Genomic DNA, 27,626 nt, shown 5'->3' with positions numbered 1-27,626 from the left:
CATTAGGCTGGTCCCCGGGGCAGCCCCAGACACCCAGGCACTAAGCTGGGCTCCTTCTTTAAGCTGTTTGCTCACAGACCCTGGTTAACCTCTGAGTAGCTGCGGAAAAGGGAAGCCTGCAACCGGGCTTTCTGCGGCTTGTGCTCGCCGCTGTGGCGTCCCCCTGGCAAGGATTTTCTCTTTTTATAGGTCGCTCTTTCCAGGGTAATTTTTTTTAAATTACTTTATTTTAAGACTGATTATTTTTCACATTTAAAAAAGAGGAGACAAAACTATAAAAAAATCCAACAGAAAGAATACTGTTAGGTGCAAGTATCTAATTATAAACTGACCAGCAGAGCTAATTCTACGCCACTCCTGAGGGAAAAAAATACCCCCTTGGCCTGTTGCTGCACCTGACCCCGGCTAATTAATTTCCTGGAGACTCATCAGTATGTGGGTCCCAGCCACAGCAAACAGACCAGAGGTTGGGGACAGTCCCCCAGGGCCAGCCGTGCTCTGGTCACACCGGGCAGCCGGATGGGCAAAGCGGCCTCCCCGTCACACGCAGGCAACGTGAGCGGGAGGGATGGCCACGTTTATTTTGCCTTTAGGGTTGAGAGAGCTTCACCCAGCCCTGCAGGGCTTTAAAACTCCTGCCTTGCTTCGTACAGCAGCCATCCACCCACCTTGTCGGGGTCTAAGCATCTCCTCCTTCCCCAGCGTGGGCAGGACGGGCAGGGCCGGCTGCTCTGCTGGGAGAGGGAGAGGAGGGGAGGAAGGCTGCATGCCCTTTCCCTTGCGTTAGCCCTTCTCAGCAGCACCCCTTGCCCAAGTCTCCCGTGGTAAAGCTGCGCCTCCTTCATAGCGGCACAGTTTTAAATATTTTCTTGCTAAATATTGGAACTCGAATCAAAGGTCGGCAGTGAGTCATTTACAGGGCTGCCTTCTGCTGAGACCAGCCCCACCGCAGCAGCTGGCACTCTTTGCTGAGCAAGTTTTCACGACTGAGTATATATCGGGTGCCTTTGATACAGGGCAAAGGAGATGGCAGAAGTGGCTAAACCTCATGATAACCGAGAGCCCAAAATCCCCTGCCCGCCCCCACGATGGGCCATGTGCTGGCAGCAGGGGAAGGAGGAGGGCGAAGGGAGTTGCTCCATGCCCCGGCTCCTCCGCAACGTCGGAGAGACCCAGGAGGAGCTGCGCAGCTTACATCTCCTCCCTCGGAAACTCCCTTCAGTAATCATACATTTACTCAAGTAATAATGCCAAATCCTATGTACGGTGAGCTGTTGCTGGCAAATGTTTAACCTTAAGAATACAAATTTGAGGAAGGAGGATGCTGGAGGGTGGGGTGTGCTGTATTTGAGGGCCCTGTGGATGCAAGTCCTCAAAATGAGAAGTGCAAAGAAGGCGGCAGGCTTTGAAACACCACGTGGGGCCTGGATGAACAAGATGCCCTGTCAGACCAAGCTCCATCCCTGACAGATGCCTGGTGGGCTGCGTTCTTGAGCGGGGACCAAGGGGGAATAGTGAGGAACCTCTGCAGATGCTTTACAGGATTCCTGGGGTCCCCAAGCCCAGGAAAGCACTGTCAAGTACCCTGACTGTCCACTCTACAACTTGGATTTATCAGAATCATTTGGGTTTGAAAACCTACATTTAATCTTGTTCTTTCAAAGCCTTCCTGAATTACAAACCTGATCAGAAAAGACATTAGAAATTTTCAGACCACAATTCTTCCCTTTCCTACGGGCCCCTGCCCCCAGATAATAGATGAGGTTCCTGTCCTCAGTTCAACAATAAACACACACACAAAAAAAAGAAAACACAGGATCCTTTGACAGTCAAGTGTATCTGCAATGTTGGAAGAAGATTTTGCATGGTGTTAGGGAGGGATGCCCAAATTCAAACTCGAAATAGGAAGCAGAATTAATGCATTGTTTCCTTGTGATGGTTTCACACTGCTGGCTGGTCAAGTCTGCTATTTATCTGTGCAATTATTGATTACTGCTGCCTAAGTTAATCAGCATATTTATTAAATAGCATTAAGTGCTAATCATGGTTTTACTGTGCTATGGCGAGTGCACTGGGATCACAAAGGCATTTTTATTACCATTTTTAGGGAAACAAAATTAATTCCCCGATCCTACTCCTTCATGTACGTTTTGCGCGTTACCTGCCTGAGCTCCACTTCTCAGTAGCAGCAAGAGACAGCACAGGAGGGAGTTGGGCATCGTCTCAGCAAACTGAGCTGTAGAGACTACTGGCTCCCCAAAACCACACGGGGAATAAACTTACTTTGAGGCTCAGGTCACTTGCATGGGGCAATGAAGCCTTATTGTTGGAGGGCTGTTTCTTCAGATGAACTCTGAGCTCTGCTGCAAACAGAGTTCCCTTTGCAGCACCAGAGCAGGTGGCCCTCAGGGATGATACGACCTCATGCTCCTGGGCTCCTTATTGTTGAAAGACACAAGGGGAGAGAAGAATTTATAAGGACTCCACAGTATTTAATGATGTTTATCCCATGAGGTTCAAGATGTCAGGTGTTCTTGTGGAAGCCGGGCTGTCCTTCATCCCATAGAGGCTGTTCCTCCTCAAATGAAACAGCCAGCCATCTCTGTGGGTGTCACCACCAACCACAAGAAGAGGTCTCTGGTCAGCACCAGCAGATTCAATGATGGATTTGTTGCCCAGGCCAAGGGCTTTTCCCATGAGGGGCAGAGGAAGCCTTTCCTGCAACACTATGGGTGTTAGACGTTCCCTAAAGGAACTGCCCCCCCGAAGACTGGTTTATAGGAAGATGACTCAAGGATACAGAATGACAGTTTGGGTAGTGGGAGTTAGAAGAGAAAAACAGTTCTAAAGGGAAACAAACTCCACGTTACCTATTCAGAGGGAAAAAAAAACCCCATATCTAAGACTGCCACATGATTTGTGGTGATAAAACTATTTACATAAGCAATAGAGTTACTATAACAACAAATTAAGTCAACAGTCTTGTTTAATATTGTCTTGCATGGAAGGTCTGCCCATGCCTTAGTGGTGATACAGCCTAGTCAAACTTTGATGAGGAAAGACAACATTGTTATTATTTCCAGTGTATAACTCAGCCCCAAGTGGCTCCTGGTTTGAGGGTGTGCAGTATGTATCTCCTGGAGCTTCACTGCTGCTGTGCCCTGGGTCTCATCTTGATGGTGGCATTTCTGAATAGTGAGGGTGGATGGCTCCAGCCTGCAGCACCTTCTCAAAGTCAGCGCCTGCTTTTGTCTACAGTTAGTCACACACATGTATATACACCTCAGGTGATGAAGAAGTAAGGCTACCTTTCTCAGGTTTTTGCTGTGCCAGCTTTCTCCCAGCACGGTCCCAGAAGGTGGTATCTCCTGAGCTGACTGCGGGGGGACCTTCCCCTCAGAAGCCATTTCCACATGAATTGTGCCCCTTCTGCGTACTTGCTTGCACTCCTCCCATGAAGGAGTGGACCTCATGGTCTACACGTGTAATACTTCTGGAAGGGAGGCAGGGAGAACTGACATGAGTCCTGTGCTTGGGATAAAGGAAAAGACAGATGGTTGAAGCAGAGGCTGATGGGAGATGCTAATGGAGCAGTAGCTTCTTCTTTATTACCATTGCTGGATGTGGGGCAAATATATTGCGGGCCATGAGCTAGGGAAGAGCTACACCACCCCAGCAGGCTCCTTTCCCGCCTTATGGTTGACTCCAGCCCATGTGAGGATCTGTTACCCCACAAGCTCCGTTTGTAACACAGGAAACCCAGAGCTGCATCCTTTCACATATCCCTCCCCAAGGCATGGGGAGAGGAGACACAAGCCGTGGAAGGGAGATGGGGTGCAGGTGCCCCCTCGTTGTCTTCCTGTGCAGTCACTGGGGGCGGGGAGGGGACTGGCCTGGCTGCCTCATCCTCTTGTCACTGGAAATGTCAAAGCTTTTCTGACTTTAACAGTCGTCTTATCCCAAGCGTTAGTGACACTATTTATTATGTTCTTCAGAAGCATCCATTTCTTAGTCTGGTCTGCCTGTAACTCCCTTTTTGCTGCAGAGCAAGCAGTCATTCTGCTGCCTGCAGGACAGGCTCGCTCGGGAATGCAGAGGCTCTCATGTCCTCCAGAAACCATCAGGCTTTAGTGGACATTCTATGACATCACATAATCTAATGCGCCAGCAGGGCAATGTGGCCATGACTCCAAAAAGGTTTCCAAGACTGCCATGTCCCTTGGCCAGGACATCAGACACACAGCATGCCCTGGCAATGCAGACCATGCTGCCATCACCACCTGGGGGCACTGCCCTTGGTACAAACCATGGGGAAGAGCATCTCCTTGGAGTCACATCGAGCACTGCCCATAGCAATGCAAAGGGATGGGTGAAAAGAGGCATATGTGATCAACTGAGCACCCTTAGACAGCTGGCTCTCATTTTAGAGCTCCAGTGACATTTGACACGTAAAAGAGAGGATATATTACCGGAATTAAAGTACACCTAAAACAGGAACAGGCTGAATAAAAGCATCTTATTTAAACACTGACACCACGTCAGGGTGCTTAGTTTGAGACCCACCAAGAGGCTGCGTTACTTCATCCGATAGGAGGCCTGAGGAACACACACACATGGAGATGAATGTACACTCTAGAAATCCAAGACAAGTTCCTGAAATCCCTCTGAGTTCCCTGAAAAGGAATGGCTAATGTGAACGTCTGTATCCATTTAACAGGAAGCCCTGTCAGAGACAAAGCCGGAAGACCCATGGTGCCAGTTCATACCAATGACACCAAGATTCATGATACCCCTCCAGACTCTGAAGCCCATTAAAATACTTGCTTTGACATAGTCTGTTGTTTAAATTCATGGGCTGTCCTCAACAGAGTAAAATTACATTGTTCTTTTCTGGTTGTAAAGATAACGTAATTCTTTTCTGGTTGTAAAGATAACGTAAACAGAAGTGTATTCGTAGCTCCTCCTGGGAGACAGAGGAAGGGATGGCCAGGGTGGGGAAGGCGTAATACAGATCAGAAGCACATAAAATTCTTGTTCCACCTTTGCAAGTACATTTCAATGCTTACTGTTCTAGACGACCCTCCTCACTCAGTTCTGCCCGTATATTCCAGTGCTGCCTATCTATGTAGCCTGCTGTGCACTGAGTCACCTCCTCCAAATGCTGTCTGCTTTAGCTTCTTACTGCCCCATTGTTCAGGCTTCATTTTCCTTTTTTTCAGTTATTAAAAGTTTTCCTGCTTCTGCACTTGCCACCTCAACACTTCTCTCCTTTCCCCTTTTGTCCCAACTTAGCGCTTTCACCTACAACATCATAAATAGCTTGAAAACTCGCGCTGGTACTGTCTCAAGCCTCGGGTAGCAACAGAGACAGAAAAGTGCTTTTTTTATTGAAGGCCTCTGTTCATAACAGCAGTCAGTCTTGCTTAGATTATGGAGCACCTGGGAGCTCTGAATCTTCCACTTTTAAGAGGATGGGCAATTGGAGACTTCCTGAAGAAAAGGAGATCTACGTTACGCTGCCTCCACTCCGTTATCCAGATTGCTTTCTTAGGATGCATCCAGTGTACAGACTAGTGTCTTTTATGTTTGATACCTGAGTAGATAAAGTTAGAAAGCCAGTAACGGGCTAAATTTTAGATAGTGTTCCTACGTCTACAGGAAATGTGAAATCAAGCAATCCCTGAGGGTGCTACTACGATGATTCATGATCTGCTTTCCTGTAGCCCGGTTGAAGGCTGGCCATGAGCTCAAGGTTACTGCTGCAGATTTATTAGGAGGAGCACTAGAGAGCAAGGGTTCAGCTGCTCTCTCTTCTTGACATCAACCAGCGCTGCATATGGCAAGTTTTCAAGTGTTCCCAGGATCCCTCTGCTGTTAGTCAGGCCAGGCTTCTGCTAACTCCAACAGAGACATACGATTAAGCTTATATTTATTGAAGTACTCTATTGGGAAACTCTTCTTTACTATTTCCCCAATCACAATCCAAATTATCAAGCCCAAGTTCAAATGCTGTACTCTGCTTATACAGTTAATATTGTTTCACAGGCACTTCAAACCCTCTCTCTCTCTCTCTACAGGCATACAACCCTGCGCAACACTCATATTTGCCACCACCACCTTGTTTTTTTTTTCATGACTCATCACCTCTTCACTGCTGTGGAAATCGTTGTCTTCTGGGTTTCATACTTGGTATATAAAAAGGTTTGGCAAAAAAAAAGAAATGGAAAAAACATCAGGATAGTCAAAAAAGCTCTACCTTTCATGAGGAAAAGAGGAGACAGCTCTGCAGTTTGTTCTGCTGGGGAGGCAACGCTCTGAGCTGGTCACCAAGTTGGTTTGTGTTTCTTTCCTTTCTGACCAGCCCCCAGCCGAGGCACGCCAGGTGCATTACATCTCATCTTCAGGCTTTGTGCTTTTGGTGGGTAACAGACCACATCTGTGGTCCCGGTGCCAGTCCTTTTCTCCCTTACATGACCAGGATTTATCTGATCAAAGCCCGCACCTTTTTGCCCAAGGACAGGTTAGGCGAGGACTTGATACTGCTGTGCTCCCAAATCTGAATAGTGTTGTGACCAACAGCCCTCAAGCCACGGTGAGGAACTGCCAACACGGGAAGCTCCCAGCCCCAGAGGCACCTCCTCAATTCCCAGTAAAACTGCCTCTTTTATGCTGAGCAAATGATCCCGACAAGGCATTTTGGTTATGATTTCATGTAGTCTTTTACTTACTAGTATAGGAAGATTTCAAACTTTACCTGGCTCATCTGACTGTTGCTTGTACCAGTCCTGGGCCTTACAGTAAACTTAAGACCACACTGAAGGACACAGGTAGTGTAATTACAATTGTAAGTGCTAATTTATCATTAGTACGTTGTTGGTTGTGACATGGTGGAACGAGAGAGCAGGCTGTGCCTGCTGAAGTGCCTTATCGCTTCACTGGTATCGGTCACCGCTGGGGAGTTCAGGAGTTCACCCAGTTCCCAGCACACCGAGAAACTGCCTACAATAAGAATGCTCGTATTAACAGGAAAAAGATTTGCAGTGATAAAGAAGTGGGTAAATTCGTGTAGGGTCTTTGGTCTTCTCAGCTGGGCAGCAAAGAGTAGGTCAACTCTATACAGCCCTAGTTAAAATGGCTCCGCTCGACTTTAGTGCATTTTCCCCCCAGTTAAGCCACTCATGCGCCCCACTTTGCTCCGTTGTACGTTTGGAAGTTGTGCATTTTCATTGTCTCTTTTTGCATCTTGTCCCCATGCGTATATCCCACTGGACATCATGTCCCTGATCTCTATCACAGTCATATTTGCACAGTAAGCAGCATCTGTCTCTGCCTGGAGGCATTCTTCTCATTCCGAACAGCTCCGATACGTGTTGCAACGAGCTCCTGAACTCTCTTGACTTCAGATTTACTGAAGGTTTTAGTGTCTTCATAAGCAATGCTATGGTGGACGCTCAATCCATAGTGATATTTTGGGATGCATAAGAAGACGAAGCCTCTCTTTTCCCCACTCTGAAGAACAAGTGTGAACACTAGCAAATCCCATGCCACTTCTTTGCCTACTCACAGTAGCTTCTGCCGGGAAATTATCTCACCGGTAACATGTCACCGAGGACATAGATGTATTTGGTTCTTAAATTGTCCTGTTGGGTAGGCAGCATATTACAATATGACAAGAGCTACAGACATGTGGGCTTTCTGTGGTGACTTTTCCAGACTTGTGTCATAGACCCTGGTGATGACCATGTCTGCCATGCACGATGTTGCACTTACTCCTCAAATATTTTAGTTTTGCTTTGTTGGCTCCTTCTAGGAGACACAAGAATCAGTTGTCCTCAGAGTCATACAAATTTTCACACTAGATGATGTTCTAATATAACAGCTACTGTGCTGTGAGGGTTCATAGATTCCCTAAATCAGGTCCCCAGGGACATTCTCAACCCCTCTGTCCTGTTACTAGTGTTCTGAACATGGTAAGGGAGCACTCTCTCCAAATTGCTGAGATTCATTTTTGTCACCAAGTTGTAAGAATATTGTGGCTTTTCCCCAAATCAGATCATATTTCTTTCGTTGCATGTGTCCAGCAGTCACCTCTTTAGGGTGTTTCGTTTAAATTGGGCCTAGGCAAACATGCATCTTGGCTGAATTTCCTAAGGCTTTCGGAGCTGGTCACCTGGCTTCAGGTACTTCAGGACAAGGATACTCTCTCTTTGCTTAAATTCTTCCATTACTTTAGAAATACAGATTTATTTATTTTTTTCTTCAATAAGTGCTCTGTAAAGCTGTGCTGGAGTGAGAGATACAAGCAGTCTACTTCTTGGAGTAACTTATGCAGAACTTGTTACTTGTTTTCTTTCCAAAACATTAAATTTTTCTGCAGCTTTGCTACAGAAAAGCCAAAATGGCATGCATGCTCTTCCAGTAGCACTTGTTTTGTTTGTAGATCTACCGAGGGCATCATTTGCCACTCATTTGGTAAGTTTAAGTGTAAATAAATACACCCATCAATCAAAGCGTGTTTCTCAGTCATCTCGATATTTCCTGGTATTTTAACCTTTATACTTTTCCTTGGTACTGCAGTTCGGCTTTCCAAGTGGAGTGATAGTGAGGCCACTGTCTAGGAGTTGAAATTTGGCTTGGCAAGTCTGCTGCCCTCTCTTGCACAGCGCTGAGCACGTCTTCACACATTCAACCACCGCCAAATTGCGTGTTTGGTGCTTTGTTTCCTGTTTGAACAGAGAGCATTTTTTCTGAGACTATCACTGAATTAATTTCTGCTTATCTGCGCTACGCTAATGCTAGATTTGACCAAAAAACTTGTTTTTCTGAGTCACTGCTTACTTTCTTTAAAGTGTTTTTCTTTCATTTTCTTCTCTGTGTACCTTTTCTGGCTACAATTACTGTACTTGGCTAGTAAAAGAACGTTTCTGAATTTGCATTTCTTAATTCCTACATGTGGGACTGGGGAGATTGTGTAAAGTCTGAGTTTTTGCTGACTGCAGTAGTTCTGTACTCGTGCATTTATTTTTCCTTGTGTGCTCAGGGCTCCCTTGTGCTATTTGCTGAAGTATCTCTGCACCATCATACAAAGCTGTAACTGGAAGCCTGATATTAAGAGGCTAATGGCAGGGTGCGTTGTGAAAAAGTAAGGATTGGAAACGTTCAACTGCTGACACTTACCGTTCACCAATATTTTGCAAAGTCGTCGTGGGATAAAGCCTCAGACAAGGTAATTTGTCAGCCTCAGTGCACTATGACAATGTACAAAGCAGGGTAATCCCAGCGATTAAACGTGTTGGTGCAGGGATCTCTGGGGAGACATTTCTCCTACACAGAAGCACCTACTAAGATTTTCTTTGCGTCGAAAACAAACAAAACCTCAAACCAAAACAAAACCCATAAGCTGAAAAAACCACAACACAGTTTCAAAACAAATTCCCTCCACCACTGACTGTAGGTAAGCAACAAAGCCCTGAAGCGTCTCCTTGTTTTTCTGTAAAACTTAGGGCAAGATTTTGAAACAAAATTAACATCTAACGCTAAAATCTGAAGTTTATATTTAAAGCCCTTAAATTTGTGATCTGGTGTCGAACTCACACCATTTCCTTGTAACTTCTGCACAGGAGAGCTGCCGCATCAGCTTCATATCCCCACAAAGCCCATAAAGCGCCCACCGCCGCAGCACTGAGATGCTAGCAACTCTCTTCAAATTTGGGGATTTCTAGTTGGACCCAGCTTTTCTCTCTGGGCTTAACTGCTCATTACTTTAATTTACTTACCTCTTCATTACTCTTCCCCTTCTTGTTAGTTAAACGTCCTCACTATGAGAAGATTTGTGCAGTGTTCAACAACATGAGCTGCAAAGAGTTCAAAGAACTCGGCCAAGACAAGCTATTTGTAGGCTGTAAAGAGCCTTACTTAAAAATTAAAGACACAGAGAACAAAGGGGAGCTCAAGATTGGAGCATCTCTGATAAGACACAATGAATTCAGATAGAGCAGAATCTATTGCTAGAAAAAGCGTATCAGGAGAAACAAATTATTTCCTCTTTGAAAGATAATTAATTCTGTCTTAGAAATGAGTAACAATGAAGAGATGCTGCTTAACCAGCCTCATTTTCAGAGGAAAATTGCAAAGAAGTTTTTGGGAAACCAGCTGACGAATACTTCTGTGTGAACAAGCTCAAGAAGAATACTGTCTCAGAACAGACACTAATATATCACTAACGTGAAGCTACCTTCTTTCCTGCAAGGCCAGAAAGAATGTCAGCTTTATTATTTATAGTTCAGAATTTTTTTTCCAAACCTTGCTTTTGTCTAGTTCTCTGTCACCTCTTATTTCTGATGCATTCCCTTGATGGCTTTCATTTCAGCCTGATGCGGCGTAACAAACATCAAAAAGAAGTCTCCTTGCATATCAAACGTCTGCTCTTATTCTCCTATTTATGACAGTTTTTTAGCATCACTCCATATGAACTAATTCATCGATGCCTAAAAAAGAGCAATTCTGGGCTACGAACAATAGTCACGTTTAGCCTCATTTCACCTCTACAGGAAACACCACAAATGGGACAGGAATCTAATGCAAGATACATCGTGAAGAGTGAATCAGTAGGCGATTTTTCATTACACTAAGTGACTGACTTCCTTAAAATGCTGCACCAAGGTTCAAATTATATATACATATACACACATATACATATATATACACACACACACACGCGACTGTGTATTTTACAGACCAGGTCTGCATGGCATCACTCAAGTGTCTGCAGGATTTCAAGGTTAGCCTTTTGTTTGTTCTAAAAGCAGGAGGAGCAAGTCACAATCCATCCCTTGCAAAATCACCTACAGAAGTCCCGATAGATAGTACCTCTCATTTATTGTATAACAGTGGCATCAATGATGAAAAAAAAATTAAAATGATCCAGTGAAGAAGAACAATTATTTACAGCATCTTTTATGCATCTCCCAAGTTGCTACCTCCCAGAATAGGAAACCTACAGAAAACATTACCTTTGCCTGAAATTCATCTTCCTGAACCTTCATTATTGGTGGCTTTCTTTGTCCCACTTACTTCTCACTGCTTCAGGTGACTCTCAGGATTTTTCCTTGCATCCAGGAGCTTGAAGTTAGTGACATCTTTGTTGCAAATCTCCTTTTTCAGTGAGAAGACAAAGGTGACTCACATATTTTTTTAGAAACTCCAGCAGTTAATCTAAAAATTACTGGCAATAAAGAAAAAACTCAAGCTGAATGTACGATACGGTCTCCGAAAAATAGGGGAAAAATTTCCCCACGGTCTTTACCTATAAACCAGAATCTTCGCACTGTGCATGATGGCACCACAGGGGTTTTCTTTACTGATCAACAAGTTGATCCCCGTTTCCTTGCCAGCCTGTTGAACACGAACAATGCCCAAATACCAAGAAGCTGTCAGCTCCCTACTGGCATCTCCTGAGGTGAAGATGACCCAGGGTAGGGAGCGTAACAGAAGCAGACAGCTGGCAGAGACAAGAGCTCCTTTAGCCCAGACTGTACTACATAAATCTTTTACTGCAAATTAAGGTCTGTCTTTCTCATTCTGTAAACACTGGATGCAGAGAATTTAAACCGTAAGCTGAGCGCCTGGCAGAGCAGAGCCAGCTGCATCCAAGCCATATTAAAAAGGGTGCCAGTTGCTTTAAAGCCATCCAGGGCCATAGCTACATGCCCTAACAAATATTCCCGTGCCCAGCCTTTCCAATTAGCTGGCTTTAGGCTTCCAGACGCACCCAACAGGGTGTGTAACAGGGACATGGACAGACTTAGGGTCCTCTGAGTATGGCCCAATGTGCCTCTAGAGCGTGAAACTAGTTTATTTCTTGTGGTGAAAGAAGCTATGAAAGAAAGAGAATGGAGAGGGGAGAACCAGTGCAGGAGCTGGGAGAAGGAAGCAAGGAGACGCAGAAGGGGAATAACAAGCCTGTCACCTGGGTGATGACACTCCTGCCAGCTCCTAAGAGGTGGCTGGAGGTAACACACACCTGTCTGCTGCAGAACAGGTTTGGCTTCCTCTCTCCATAACACTACACACTTCCTTCTGCTCCCAGTAGAGGACAACCCTGGCTGCTACAGCCTCCTCTTCATCCCCAGGACAGTGGGGGAAACCACCGAGTATTGTCCCCACTGTCCCTCACAGGGTTGATACAGCTTTCCCAGTGCTGTTCCTGGGCAGGTCTGCGGCGGCCGTTCAAGCAGAACAGTGAAGCTGGTCCACAACCTGCCACCCACTCCCCGGAGCTGCTCGTTTCCCCCAGCCATCCGTGCCCTGCCCACCAGCTCCTCCTGCCTCACTTCCCAGTTCGCACTGGGAGGCAGGGGCAAATCCACCAGCAGCATCCCAGTACTGACACCATTCATGAGGTCCTCATCATCTGTGGACGGTTAAATCACTCTCCAGAACTCAAAGTCCTTGAGACCCAAGGAGTTCTAGCACTGGGCAGATGCTGTGGTTTCATACCACTGCTGCTGTTGGTTTGTGTGGAAGTAAACATCAAAATGCAAATCAAACCTAGCTACTTAAATGGGTCACTTGACTGCAAGACAAAAGGGATTTGTTTGCAAAAGAAACTACTGCAACAGCCCGGGAAAGCAGAGCTTATTTCTGGTGAAGACAAACACCGCTCCTTCCTCAACAAAAGCAGTTTAATGGGGGTTGGAGAAACAACTTGAGTGACGTCACTGTGATTGCAAAATCACTCACCCAAGTAGTTTGTTTAAATTAGGGAATCAGCAGTGGTCGGGGAACACGGTCCAGTGCAGGGCTCAGCCCCAGGAAGGATGTGGAGAGGCTGTGGAGCCAGTTCTCCAGCGTCTGCTATGGGTATCGCCCATAGGCAGGAAGGCTCTGACAGAGCTGAGGCATCACAGAAAATTAGCAGCCGCTCTGCTCCACCACTCCAGACACCCCTGGTCTCCTCCAGCCAGCGCTCCAAAACACAAATCAGTTTGGTGATTAACTGGTGGATTCAATCAACAGTTAAATCAACATCAGTGTAAACACAGTGGATGGTCAGCTTTGATCCTATTTACATGTGTTTGTCGCAGGGAAATCCTCTGAGGGAGGTTTCATAGAAAGCATTTAACGTGAAAAGGTATTGCCATGGCCACTTAGCCAACAGCGTCAGCTACCAGACTCCGCAGAGAAGCCTCCCAAAGAATCAAATTAGCTGAAGGTACAAGCTGTACTTGCCCTCAGAGGACGGAAACCCCCCATCACTGAGTGCAGCACTCATGACACATTGCGGTTGGACACTGCTGGGAATCTAATCACACTCACTTGACACGCAGCAAAGGACACCTGATACTAACACTTACAGCTAACATAGAAGTCTCCACCACTGAGCTTATGGGTATGGAAACATGATGGGGCACTGGCAAAGAGCTGCGCTCCCTCCACGGGGAAGGGTCTGCTTCGGCTCCTCCAGGCAGACAGCTGACAGACGATGGTTCTTCCACAAAGAGACCACGTGCTGCCTCTTCACAGGGCTTCTCCACCTGTCTAACAACAGAGGCATTGTAGTGCAACCCTTTTATCATGAGGATGATAAAAGGTGAAGTTACAACAGGGAACGGTCCTCAATCACAGCTCAATCAACTTAATGTGCAGCAAAATATATTCACGTGCATTCAGCTGTGGAAACTGAATGGAAAAAGGACTGATGGCAAAGGCCCAGACACGTGGTAGGTCATAACATGGGACAGAAGGAATCCTTGCAAATAAAGTGCTCTGGAAACACTCCCTCATTAATTACTTTTTTGAAAGGCTATTAAGCATGTTTGGATCAATCTAGTTTTTAATAGGTACTCCAAATTTTTTTAAAATGTCCATGTCTGACATTGAGAATTAGTCCAAATTACAGATGTAATGGGTAAGTCCATTTAAAAAGTTAGACATGTAAGGGTTTCCTCTTCTCAGATAGTCATACAAAATACACCAGGAGATCATCATCTTCACAAATATCAAGCTAAAAAAGATAATATTCTAAAAACACTTAAGGTAGGAAACACTTTAAAAGATGCAAATGAAAGACTTGAGAAAGCTGGAAAAGTACAGAAGGATATTAAAAAACCCACTAACTTTTTTTTCTTTGACAGTTTGATTAAGTAACAATTAATTTTCATTAAACAAAAGGTTCTAGTTTTCTTGCAAATTTTCAATCTTCACTTCAGAAAATCCAAAACTAGAGAGATGCTTGGATCCTCTGCGAAAAAATCAATTACCATCTGCTCCACCCTTGTCTGTACACAGATAGCACAGAGACATCTGACATGCATTGCTCTAACCTGATCAATAAATAAAACATTGTCCCTATGGTTATTTCTAAAAGCAGTAATTTTAGAAGGGAAGAGGAGAGAGGGGAACAGAATACATTACTGCTGTCAGATTCTTTTTTTTTTTTTTTCCAGTGGTCACCGGTTTGTACAAAGGTTTGCTATGTATCAGTAGGCAGAGAGGTGCTTGTTAAGTGTAATTTTGTGTATGGCTGTTATTGCCATATGCAGTTACCTATACAGTCTTCCAGTTACAGAGTATCCATTCTTCAACTGCCATGTATCTGACCCGTAACTTGAACAAAGGCTTCACTTTACACCCTGCAGTTTTGAAAGCTGTGGTTTAAAAAAAAATATAGGGCAAGAAGAGTTAGTAGTAAACACGCAAACATTTCATCTTTTCAAATTAGAAACCAGGTTATAAAGGAGGTCTATAGCATGAAACTCTAGCTATTCCTGAGAAAAATCGGAAAAAAACCCCAAACCAATCAAACAAACAAAAAAGCAGCTTCAGGATGTTATCCTCTCTTCTGTTGAGATACACAATCTACTCAAGCAGGAAATACGCACAGATAGAGGTCGACAATCAGCCCGAGATATAAAATGATGACAAGCTGCTGACATTTCAGGTTTTCTCTTTGAATCGCAGGTGCTGGCTGAGTACACACAACGCTAGTGACAGGAAAGAGCTTTTCAGAACACATTGCCTTGAATCACAGAACTACAACACTGCAGAAGACAGACCGCGAGCCGGTACATAACTCAGTGCCAACCATAAGTGACAAAGAACAGGAAAAAAATAAAATAAAATAAAAACTTTAAAAAACCAAAACACACTTCAGAGCATTTTAGATGAGGGGAGAGGAGGCATTCATTATCACTGTAGCAAAAAGACTGCAACAGACTTTCCACAAGGAAAGGACCACCTGGCCAGCACACAATCCAGAAGGAAAACTAGACTACCACAAATAGTTTCTGGCATGACAACAGATTAGAAGGGCCTCTTCGGTCATCCAAGACTATGCTACCACTTGCACCCACAATACATTATTCCTTTTGTAAGTGGCCAACTGTCCCCTTTACGCAACAAAGCAATTTTTTGGTGTTTGTCCTCTACTGATTTTTTATTAAGGTAAGGAAATGGATTGACTATTCTGCAGTTTTCAGTGATCTCTCCTCTCACACCAGTGGGAGTCGTCTTTACAACCACCATAATAAACCCCCTCTTTGAGGCTTCATTGGCCAGCCCCTTCTCACAGCTATTTGGAGCAGGGGGAGAGGACAGGGGGAAATGTCACTGAGGAAAAAATACAAAGAGGCTGCTACTTGGACTAAACACTTCACTGCTCTGTGCAGCTTTCTGCTAGTCCTGCTTTCCCAGCGGTTTCACTAGGTTGGCAGGGAAACAAGCCCAAGCCTGTGAAGAAGAAACATCGTCAAAGAGGCATGTTTGAAGGACAAATGCAGCTTGCACACCTCAGATTTGGGGGACTGAACCCGTAAGGGTTTCTCATAAGCACAAGAGGAGAGTTCACCCACTTGCTTGTGCCACCACTGTGACGGCGCCACGGGTGGGCAGGAAGGCACTGGTAGTGGAGGAGCAGCGTCTGGCCTTTGCTGTGCTGGCGACACAGTACCACATGGGGAGTTCACACTGAAGTCCTGTGAGTTTTCCTCCATGCACTGTCGAAAGTCCTTGGTTCTCACGCTCAGTCTGACAGGATTTCTCCTCCTCTTTTTCCTTTGATATGTCTTCTCTTCACTTTCACCGGCCCATGCAACAGTATTAGAGATGGGTGCCATTTCCCCTGTGCACACAGACACACAAGGACAGCCCTTTCTTCCATCTCTGTATATCCCTGTCTCCAACACTGAACCAGTATCAGTAAACATGTCCCATGGTCAGACCACAAAATATCGAGGAACACCAATCAGCCTTTAATCTCACCATTTTCTTCCAGACTTGGAGCACTCTTCACTTTTTTGAGCAAGGGTGTCTGCATTTGCATATATGTATGTGACCACAAACATACATACAGGCCTCGAGCTTCTCTTGAATGCAGCTGACATCTGAATGTGGCACGAGGATCTCCTGGTGTGAAGGGCCTGTACCACACACTCCAGGGTCAAGATCTGTCTCATCATCTGTTAGTGTGCTTAATCATCTCTCTTTTATAGAATTACTCCATCCTCAGTGTCTACTCTGTTTTTCTGTCTGCCTGCAATGCCATTTAGCAGACCCCAGCCAGCAGTCCAAGAACTCTTCCTGCTCCTTGACACCCTGAGTAAAGCACACAGTTACAAAGCAAAATAGCTACACACACATCCATCACCCCAGACAACAGAGAGGGCTAGCCCTTTCTGTATGAAATCTGCTTCTCACTGAAATACATTCTCATGAAGAAATCTTTACAAGATGAGCAAAGGCAAAAAACCTCAAAACCCTGAAAGGTGACCCTCATTTTAGGCAAATGTTCCAAATCAAGGGTCAAATAAAGCCCGTTTTCTTCACTTCAGGGAAGAGAAAGCCAGCAGCGTTTGTCTAAGACACAGACAAAAGCAGGCGATCTCGGTTTTGCTGATACTTAATATGGTCGAGAAAGGACTGACAGCACTTCTTCTAACATTCCATTTTCTCTCTGTAACAATCATTCTTTTGGAAGCAAGAATGTTAGTGTTTAAAAAGTGAGATTCACACTTCAGAAAAATAGGTGCTCATACAAGAAGAGAGACCAAGCGCAGAGGATTCCCATTGCTCAAATTAAAATCACATGATTATTCTGCCAGCTCCTGAAAAAAAGAAAAACACACCCAAACCGTAGTAGATAAAATAACCAGCAGTGTTTCCTCTCAGAGTGCACAATAGCGCCTTCCAGTCCTTTTGACCTGAGCTGAAGCTTGCGTGCCCTAATATTTCTGACAAACGAGGAACCAGACAAGCTGAGCAGTTAGGCCTTATCTACCCAAGTCAGAGATAACTAATGAAAAAGCACCATATCACTACGTATCAGCAGCACGGACTTTCATTTACTCTCAGATACTGCACAGAAGTACCACATTCCCTCTCACAGGGTTAGAATTGGCCCAGACATTGCAGAGAGGGAAAGAAGCTGTCTTAGGAGGAAGGTGAAAAATTACTCATCAGCAAAAGAAAGAGGATTGTCTTGAACTACCACTGCTTTTTCAGTCATCCTGGCTTTAATCATCATTCTTGTTTCATTTTGTAAAGACTCCAATGATGATAAAAGGAGTAGGTTGATCCCTATCACACACATGGTAAAAACAATAAAGAAACAATATTAGCAGATAACCCTGATCTTCAAGGAACTAGTGACTAGGGCTGTTTGCTGACCCAGCAAAGCCAGCCTGGGTAGAAGTACCTACATGGGGGGTGGGGGGTGGGAAAAAAGCACAAAACAAAATGAAAAACCAGATGTGAGATAAAAAAAAAAAAAAAAAAAAGGATATTTCTGTGTCATTCTCAACAACAGTATCTCACAGAACCCTTGCCATCACAGACTTAATCATTTTGTCAGGATTTGTTTTTTCTAAGACATATTTCTTCCATTAAGCATGGAGTAAGGAAATAAGGAGAGTTAAGGCCTCAGAATTAAACAATTTAGTCTTGGAACATTGTTTTCTAGATAAAACATATCAGTCAGTCTGGCTAGAATTGCAGTGATTTAGAAGAAATATGTGCAGCAGCTGAGAACTAATTAGAAATTATGGGGTGTTGCACCTACCCAATGATGAGCAGGAGAAAATTTAAAGTTAGTAGGAGCCCAAGAATTCAATTAAAACAAACATCTTTGTTTCTGGTGACGTTCCCCTGGAAACAGAACGATCTAGACACCACCTTTTCCTTCCCCAAGTAAAATTCACTTCAGACCATTCCCTCACTGTCCCATCAGATTCACACAACACTGAAAATTTCTGAGCTTTTTTTTATTATTTCATTTAAACAATAGGTTAGGGGCAAGATGGTAAAAGAGCAGCACCTTTTAAAAAAAACCCTGTTGTGTGCTATATAGGATAAATAGGTGAGCTTTAAAAAAAGTTAAGTTTATATATGTACATATACACACATACACAAAATCAAATTAAAACCGAAAAACTTGGGAAGGGTCATTTTCAACACAAGAGAGAGGGAAGCCTTATTTCACAGCAAGCAAAAGCACCACAAGTTAAGATCGGAGTGCACAATCACATGCAGTGCAGATACGAAACTAGCCTGGGTCCTGGAACCAGTGTAGCTAAGAGCAGCACAGAGCTCCTTGGGGGCTAACTTATCCCACTCCTCGGCAAACACGAGCGCAGACTCTACCTCAGGATGGTGTGCTGTGCAGGCACCCCCACAGCCGGCTGCTCTGCCTGCATCAGTTTTGCCAGAAGCCACAAAAAGTAGCAAACTAGTGAGAATAAGAGACCCAAAGCAAAGATACAGGACTGATTTAGCTACAGTACTTCCACAACAGGGGTTTCTGAGTTCCCCCATGTCTCTTGGGTGCTATCCATAGCTACTGCAGACAGTACAGCAGACAGCTCCTGATTATTTATTATTTGTGCACTGTGGTTCCCATTCTTGCCTACCTGCACTTTTTCTTTTCCTCTCTCTCTTCCCACCCCACAATACCACTCCTACTTCCTCCAGGCTGACAGGGTAATAAAATCAGGAAGGGGCATGTACACCTAATCAAGGGGATATTCAACAACCAAATGAAGCTTAAAAAATAATAATAACTCTTAAAAAAAAACCAAACAATTTAAAAACAATGTTCAAGTTCTGCAGACTTCTGGCACAGTTTGGCCATTTAGCCCAGAGGTCTTTGTCTTCAGGGCCCGCAGGCTAAATTGTCTCAACTTGCAAGAAGCATGCAGTACAAGGTAAAATTCTGACTAAAAGAAGAAAGTACTAAGGGTTGGGGGGGAGAAGAGGCCATAACATGGAAACCAAATACTTCGGTAGCAGCACTTAGGCTACACGGTACGCTTTCAAGAGAGTGAATTCCTTTCTGTTGGTGCGAGCCGCCCAGATGAAAAGAGCAGCTGCCATAAACTGCAAAGGTGCCGAGACACAGGCTAGGCAGAAGGACCAGCCGAATTCACCCCTCACATCATCAGGCAGGGGCAGCTTCTTATGGAGCAGCTCAATCCCAGCTACATAGCAGCCAACCAGGCCCAGCGTACAAAGCCCTGGGGGAGGAAGCAGTACAGCGCAATGAGCTCACTGTTGGTGTTCTGGCTGTCGCCATGAGCTTCTGGAGGAGGAAGGGTAAGTTGGCAGGAGACCTACCTGCTAGGAAATGGAGGACTCCAGTGGCAATGGCAGGGTAAAGGCTGCGACAGGCACAAGCACAGAGCCCAATCAGAGCCCCAAAGCACATGAGGCCAAGGCTGACAAAGGGCAGGAGAAACTGCAATCGCCAGAGATCTGCATGTGAAAAACACACAAAGTTTGTTGAAAATGTACTAGAAACTGATCTTCTGTCACTATCTTACATTCCCTTCTACCCACACTGCTTCTGCTTCATCAGACACCCCACATTCACAGCTAAAAAGGACCAAAGGCCCCGTGAAAGTAGGAAGAACTTTGTTTATTAACTCACAAATTCCTGTACTGCATTCACAGGCAAAACCTTTGCTAAAGCACTTAAGTCTTCCTTTTAAACTCTGACCTACTGCCTGTGCTACTGTGAAGACCAAAAAAAACCAAAAAAAAGCAGATGCTTCCTTCACCAGTGACTGTATTTGAGAAATGTCTTTTTTTTTTCGTCCTACTTGTTTACCTGCCAGAAATGAAAGATACTTACAAGTTCGATTCAAGTCTGTGCCACTATTGTGATTTCCAGGCTCTATGTACTTTTCCATAAACTGATCAGAGAGGGAAAAACTGATGCAGTTTGTAGTCATATCAGTTTCTGGGGGAAAAGAAAGAGAAAAAATTACCGTTAGGTGTCTCCCTCCCATTCCTTCAATTCCTCCTTTCCCAACCATTTAAGCTGTGCAGCTCCTCAGAGAAAAAAATTTAGAGAAAAAAAACACCTTAGAGAAAAAATTACCTCTGCAAACAGGTCTGTCACAATGTAGTTACTACAATGAGGGACACCATTCAAACATGCAGAATCTTCAACCTCACCTGTGTTATCCACAGAGAACTGGGCCATGCTTGACAGACTGAGAAAGAAATGTGGCATACGATGCTCAACTATGTTGTTACACGTTCTTGTACTCAGAGTCGCTTAACTGAGCTGTTATTATCTCCATGTGCACAATGTGGTATCGTACTAAACACTTCATCCAAAAATGTGATAGAAAGGACTATTTAAAGGACAGAAAATATTTACTTCTCTATACTAAATTTCTCCTCTTCTTTGCCTCAGTTAGATTTTGCTTTGAGAATACTATTAATACTATTGATCAGAGCTGGTTTAAGCACCTTCCAAAATCAGTATTCTCATTGGAGAAAAAAAAAAAAAGAAGTATTTAACGAGGTGGTTTTTCTCCAGAGAAAGTGTTTAAACTACCTTTTTTTTTTTAAGAGGGTTCAAAATTAAGAGCTTCACACACACAATATGTGTCCAAAATCTACTTTGAAGCAATTAAAACAATTGCTTACCACACTTTTTTAGCCCCCAAACATCGTGAAAAAGAATACAAGTACTTCATTCCATATCCAGCACTATGGTACAAGGAATCCAAAATGTCCCACTGTTGCATCACCACGTTTGTGAGCAAAATGAACGACTAGCTAAAAGAAACAAGTGCCCCCTTGATAAAGTGTTATCTTTATTCCATTGCTGGATCCCAGGACCCCTCCTAAAAAGACAGTGATTGGCAGAGCAACTATAACTGTATCCTCAGGCAGACAGAAGATGCAAAAGAAAATCAAGTTATACCAGACTAAATTTAGATCAAGTATCATGTGTCAAATTCAGAGTCTGTAGCGCTGACAGCCATAGACCATTTTGCCTTTCGCTGCTTTAAAAATTTAGACTGTCTTCATTAAAAAAACCCAAACACATAAGCTAGAAGTAAGCCTTCTAGAGGAACAAAATGGCATGAATACGTTGTGAGGAAGTTAGCACATACCACCCCAGGCAAGCGAGGGAAGTGTTAATTGCTCTGGAGATACCTGGTGGGCTGTACCAGTGAGAGTTTTTGGGTATAGTGATACACCTCCGCCACAATCCAACCGTGCCGTTGCACCGGAAGAGCGCATCTGTGTAGGTCTTCTCATCTGCCTCTTCGCTGACAAATTCATCCCAGATGCTCCTACCAGCTTCACTGACATTCTCAGCTGGGGACAGGGTGTGGTATTCGTACCAAAAGTCAGTGCCAATGGAAGCTGCCATATAGATGGTGGAGATGAGGCTGAGAACACAAGCAATTACGAGCGCTGTAGCAAAACGGTTATCCATCATTGCGCCCTTGCTGCTGTAAAGAAAGAGAAGGCCAAGTAAGTCCTCTAACAGTAAACACAAAGTTATCCTAGCAGTGTCAAACTCATGATATCATTCCTCTTATGCAACATATGCATGTCTTCCTTCTCCAACATGCTGGGATCAAAGGAACAACTGAACAAGTCTACAGTACTAGTCAGCATCCGCTGGATCTGGAGGTTCAGGCATGGATATTGCCCTTCTCCCAGCCACTCTTCGCTGGCTACTCTCTCTGAGACAGCAGTGACAGAGCAACAGCAACTCTGTCCCCAAAGCAGATGGCACAGCTCACTGCCATTTGTGATCCTGATTGTAGAGAACCACAGAGAATCCATCCACAGCGCCCAGGCAGAAGACTTATCTTTCCTTAAGAGATTACCAAGGGTAGAAGTTATTTTTAGCCTACCATCCCATACGGCTTTCACAGCTTGTGTTTACAGCAAAGATAAGAACCAGAAGCATGCCAAAAAAGCTCTTCCAGGCTGCTCACAAAGGGCAACCATGCCAAGATGCCAGAACGCCTTTAGGGAAACAGAGAAATGTATCTATGCACTAGAGACAGAACACAAAGGAAGCACTGCAAGACAAATTTGGAAATGATGATAAATGTTGCAATAATTAAAACAATGGGGGGAGGGGGAGGCATGCCTGTTCCATGGGAACAAAATGACAAGATCTTCCAAAACTGAAAGGCCTGCATGCACTGTCATTAGGAGCCTGCTCCGGCTCCTGGGGGTCATCTATGCCCTCCTTTGCAGGGTCATGCTCAAAAACTGTGCAAATTCAGCGTCAAAGGAGGCATGGGAAAATACAGATACCACACATGCTTACACTTATGACAACACTGACTTTAATGAGTAATTGATTGATAATACATGGAATGTTTTGCAGATAGTGCAATACATCAGAGGAAACTCAAATGCCTGTTGTGCTCATGCATTTTCTATGCTTGATTGAATTTTTGGATTATGATGAATCAGGATTGATACACTGGCCAAAAACAATTAAAAAAACCCAACAAAACAATTGAAGTTAACTCAGCAGCTAGAGCTAGTCTGGTTACACGAGCTACTATCTAATCAGCTCTTGTCTATTGCTTGTTCTGCCTCCCTTCTCCCACATACTTTGATCAAAATATTTTGGTCTAGCTCCTTTGCAACTGAATGAACCACAACTGGAAACAGCAAATGCCTTAAAACACAATATTCACAAGGAAAAAAAAATGAGCACTCAAGTCAGACCTGCCAATAAGAAATTCTGAACTATGAAACAAGGTGCAAATTAAAGCAGGGAGTTTCAAAGGCACTGATATTTGCTGCTAACTATGCCATTCTTATTTCTCTTCCCTCCTATCTGCTCCTGTATTTGGCTGAAACTAGCTAACAGGGTTAGGGAGGAGAGAGGATGTGTATCCATATCATCCCCTATGCTTAATTTCCATATTCAAGGAGGGATATCACAGAGATTGTGCCTCATTTAACTGCACCCTTAGCAACAAGTAAGAATAGAACTGATTTTTGGTGAACTGACAAGCAGCACCCATTTAAAATAGTGCAAAGTTTGCATACCACAACTGTACTTAAATAATAATCCACAAGCTGTGAACTCATAAGCTAGGACAAACATTGAGGGGGAGAAAACATTGTATCTGGGCTTACTCACCTAGAAAACCTAGAATCAAGTCCAGACTTGAAAGAAAATACTATGTGCAGTGTTAATTCTTGGTTATGTACTTATACTCTCCTTCAATACCCTAGCGTCTAGCTCAAGGTACACAGGACATTGCATGCGCATAATAGGGAGAGAAGAAGCTGCTGTATAGGGCTGACCTCACTATTCATCCTCACTGAGTTCACTGAGGGATCCCCTCCCCTTCACAAACTTCTCACAAAGCAAACAGAGCAAGTGGCATCTCCAGGGACAAAGCTGTGTTGCCCGGCCCCTGCTCAGCTGAGCTCAGAACAGAGCAGATCCTCTGGGAACTAACTCACTCTCAGGGCAAGCAGCAGAACAGGCGGGCAAGCAGGCTAGTCTGGATTTTCCACCCTGTTGCAGTCATGTTCACTGCGAGAGGAACCCTCTGCAACAGACTCCTCTCTTTAAAAAGGGCTCTGTCTGGAAGGAGGAATCGCAAGAACCTAAAAGCTCCATTCTCACAGTAGAGTCCGACAAAAAAGAACGTAAGCAGGACGTTATTTTCTCTTTGCTGCCATTGCCTTTAATATAAATGCTTACAATAATGAAGTCCTATCAACTTTGTACCTAACATATAGAAAGAAAACAACTGGCTCAAAAAAAATAACCTTAATTTCAGAAACAACATCCCTGCTGCCAGCTGCAGAACACTGGTGCTGGAAATATTAAAACACAAGCACACACTTCTCGACAGCTTTCTGTGCATTGGCGTACAGTGGACTTGACAGAGTTGATGCCAGCTGGCAACCAAGAGCCATTCACAAGCAAAATGACGGATTAAAAAAATCAAACAGTGAATTAAAAGACTGTCACTACTGTCTTGGTAAAAGGGTCATGGCTATCTATGTTCAATCCTTGCAATGCACAGCTCCTGGGATAGTTAGAAACCAGCTGAGGTGGCTACAGTCCCCAGTGGTTTTGTGTGGCATTTGTCCCAGAAAGAACACACATAGATTTTCAGTATGGACAAGACAGTGCCAGGGCAAGAGCACAACCCCAGTTCCTTATAATAAAGGTCCCCTCAATGCTTCTGCCTAACACTTCAACTACTTACAGAAGCGATGAAGAACTCTACAACACTTTAGGCAAATTTTGAAATAGGAGTTCTTCCTGCCACACTGTTGCTGACTACTTTGCCCATTCATTGTGTATATCCAATGCATATTCATTTACAGTAGACACACCCCCCAACTTAAATGAGGTGTCCTTTGCTCTGTTAAAGAGAGAATCATCCTTCAAGCCCCAGGCAGAGCTCAATGGCAGCTGAAAGCATAGTCAGTAAAAAATAGCTACCAGAGAAGACCGTGAAGAAAGACACAAAATGTTTACGAGATTATGCCACACTTTGCAAAAAGTTCTATGCACAGCAATATGTACGAGATGCTTAGAATAAGCTATACAGTGAATATAAGACAACACAGGCAGCAGTAAACAGGCACTCAAGCAGAAGTGCTTCACAGGATATTGTACTCATTTTTGAAAGAGGCGAGACACATAAAAATTTCAAAGCGCCAGCTCATAAAGGAGAAGGCAAAGGCCAAACTAGCAGCAACATTCAAAGGAATGACTAGATCTATGCACCCCACAGAAGGGGAAAACAAGGCAAGCCAGTAGAGTTGAAAAAGAAAAAAACACAGAACAGCACAAGAGCTAGTACTGTGGTAAATAATCAACCACAAGACTGGAGAATGGAGAAGCATTTTAAGAAGTTATTGTACCACGGCAGAGGGGCACACCAAAATATGCATATTTTTATCCTGTTACAGTAATCACTCCCTTCAGCCAATGGCTGGCCACCACACTTAAGAAACTCCTTTTACCTGACATCACAAAAGAGCAAGGCTGCATTTGCTGGCATTTTCTCAGAAAACACGCTTGCAATCTGACTGCTCTTTGGGAAAGGAGAATAGGCAGAAGGCCTAAAAGAAGGTGTAAATGTGGGGAGAGGGCTGGCAACGCTACGGAGCAGGATCCTCCTTTTAATACTCAGGGCAACAGAGGGTTAGGAAAAGAACACTACCAAACACTTTTTTTTACCTTCAGAGGTCTTCAGAGTCCCTCAGGGCACACCTCTCCAATGCTTCCAGGTCACTTCAGAGACACAGTGTTGCTTGTGTCTTGTGGCAAGCGGAGGGCATGAAATACAAACTTCCTATCTGCCCTAACTGTTCCATTCATTCCGTTTCTTCACCACCACCAGTTCCCAAAAAGCAATCTAGAAGTAGAAAGCAAACCAAATAGTTTGAGATCATCGTTTCATTTTGAAATTATTTAACAGGCATCTCATTAAGAGAAAAAAGAAAAATAAAAAAGGGGGGGGGAGGGGGGGAATGACTGCAGGAGCCCTCATGCCGGCAGCACCATGCCCCACCAGGATCAGTCCCGCACAGGGGCAGACATGCAGGGCCGGGTTCAGCGACCGGGTTCAGCGACCGGCTCTCGCTCCGTTCAAACGCGGAGCCCCACAGCCGGTCGGTTACCAGGGCCGCCCCCCGGCACCGGTACCCCCCGCAGCCCGCCCGAGCCCTGCCGACACGCTTCACCCCCCGCCGCCACGGACGGAGGCGGAGGCCGGGCCGGGCCGGCCGGACCGTCTCCACAGAGCCCGACCGGCCGCCCCGGCCTCTCAGGTGACAGCCCTGTGAGGGGAAACTGCCGCCCGGCACCAAACCCCTAGAGAGCGCCTCAGTCCCCCCACCCGCTCGAACGGTTATAACAGCCCGCTCCAACGGTTACAACCGCCGCGGCCCAGCCCGGCCCGACGCCTCACCCACCGCCCATCACCGCCTCGCACCCCCGGCCCGGCCCGGCCCCGCCGCACCGCTTCCGCCCCGCCGTGCCCAGCGAGAGGGTAACGCCCCACCCCGCTGCCCGGGGCGCCCTGGGGGATGTAGTTCACCAGCCCTCTCCCGAAACGGCGACGAGGCGCCCGGCCCGGCAGCACCACGGGAGCTGTAGTTCTCCCCGTCAGCATCGCCGCCATGCCGGCTGGGAGTTGTAGTCTGCCGCCGCCACCGCGGGCCGCCAACCCTCACCTTTCGACGCCCACGGGCAACCCTCCTCGCCTCCCTCCCCTCAGCCACCGGTGGTGCCCGGCACCCCGCCGGCTCCTGCAGGCTCCAAAGCCGGGCCCTGCCACTGACATAGGGCTGGCTCTGCTGGGATGGCGTCAGCCCAGTCCCACGCCGCCACACCTCAGCACCGCACCTCACACCACCCTGGCCCGCTGATTCATAAAATCATAAAGTTGGAAGGGACCTTACAGATCATCTAGTTCCAACCCCCTGCCGTGAGCGCCATGGGCAGGGACACCTCCCACTAGACCAGGTTGCTCAAAGCCCCATCCAACCTGGTCTTGGAACACTTCCAGGGATGGGGCATCCACAGCTTCCCTGGGCAACCTGTTCCAGTGTCTCACCACCCTCAAGGTCAAGAATTAACTCTGATTAATGCTGACATTGCAGGCCTGCAAGACACGGGCACTTGGGGATCTGGAGTCATGGTCCCAAAGTCCCATACCTGCTGTAACAGCCACGAGTTTTTACAGAAGCACAAAAACCCCCTACCTTTACAAACTCTGATTTCTGCAATTTCTATTATTTGGTCTGCCCTTGCAGCCATAAATCTCATATTTCTTTCTTTTTTGCTTGATTGCTTATAAAAATGTGATGCAATATCCTGTCTGACTGACTTGGGAAAACACCAACTAAGGAAAAGAAAAAGGTTCGGTAAAAATCGCAAAAATTGGCAACACTGGCTCCATGCCCCAAGCTGGACATTTCCCCCCATCCCTGGTACACGTACCCATGCAAATTACAAAAGGACTCTTAAAAGTGGTTAACAACTCCCCCGCTGAGAGACCACCACACCCAGTTTTGATTTTACCAACCTCCAAACTCGCAAACAAATACACAGAAAAACCAGAATCACGCCTGAGGTTTTCACATCTCTGAGGACTTCTGGGGAACAATCCCGACCAACTCCTCTCCCAGAGCAGCTAGGAAGCATTTTCGCAGCAAGGTAAGAAGCTAGGATGGCAAAGGTGAAAGCAGTGATATAAGAAACTTCTCTGACTTGATGTGACAAAATATATTTTTTTTTTATTTTAAAAAATAATTAGAAATTATATTTAATTAAGAAACCTCTGTCTATATGTCCCACCTTCCCAGATCATGGAACC

General features: G+C 45.2%; 1 protein-coding gene across 5 annotated transcripts; it reads right to left on the bottom strand.

Annotated features, from left to right (window-relative positions):
- Positions 1 to 18,242: 18,242 nt before the first annotated feature.
- Positions 18,243 to 26,292, bottom strand: CLDND1 (claudin domain containing 1). 5 transcript variants are annotated; one of them, XM_054222824.1, is made up of 6 exons: positions 26,268 to 26,292; positions 25,484 to 25,661; positions 21,445 to 21,746; positions 20,123 to 20,230; positions 19,606 to 19,743; positions 18,243 to 19,505 (listed from the first exon to the last, which is right to left on the bottom strand). In XM_054222824.1, exons 3-6 carry the CDS (start codon positions 21,731 to 21,733, stop codon positions 19,285 to 19,287), a joined length of 756 nt encoding a protein of 251 aa, XP_054078799.1. In that variant the 5' UTR covers positions 21,734 to 21,746; positions 25,484 to 25,661; positions 26,268 to 26,292; the 3' UTR covers positions 18,243 to 19,284. The 5 variants fall into 5 exon arrangements, with proteins under 5 accessions (XP_054078799.1, XP_054078793.1, XP_054078813.1 ...); XM_054222818.1 differs by having other exon boundaries at positions 26,221 to 26,285; XM_054222838.1 differs by lacking the exon at positions 26,268 to 26,292 and adding an exon at positions 26,241 to 26,260.
- Positions 26,293 to 27,626: the final 1,334 nt, after the last annotated feature.

The sequence above is a fragment of the Rissa tridactyla genome, chromosome 1 (genome assembly GCF_028500815.1).
Source record: "Rissa tridactyla isolate bRisTri1 chromosome 1, bRisTri1.patW.cur.20221130, whole genome shotgun sequence".
Lineage (NCBI taxonomy): Eukaryota > Metazoa > Chordata > Aves > Charadriiformes > Laridae > Rissa > Rissa tridactyla.
Note: the sequence above shows the minus strand (reverse complement) of the source record. Positions and strands in the feature narration are given on the sequence as shown.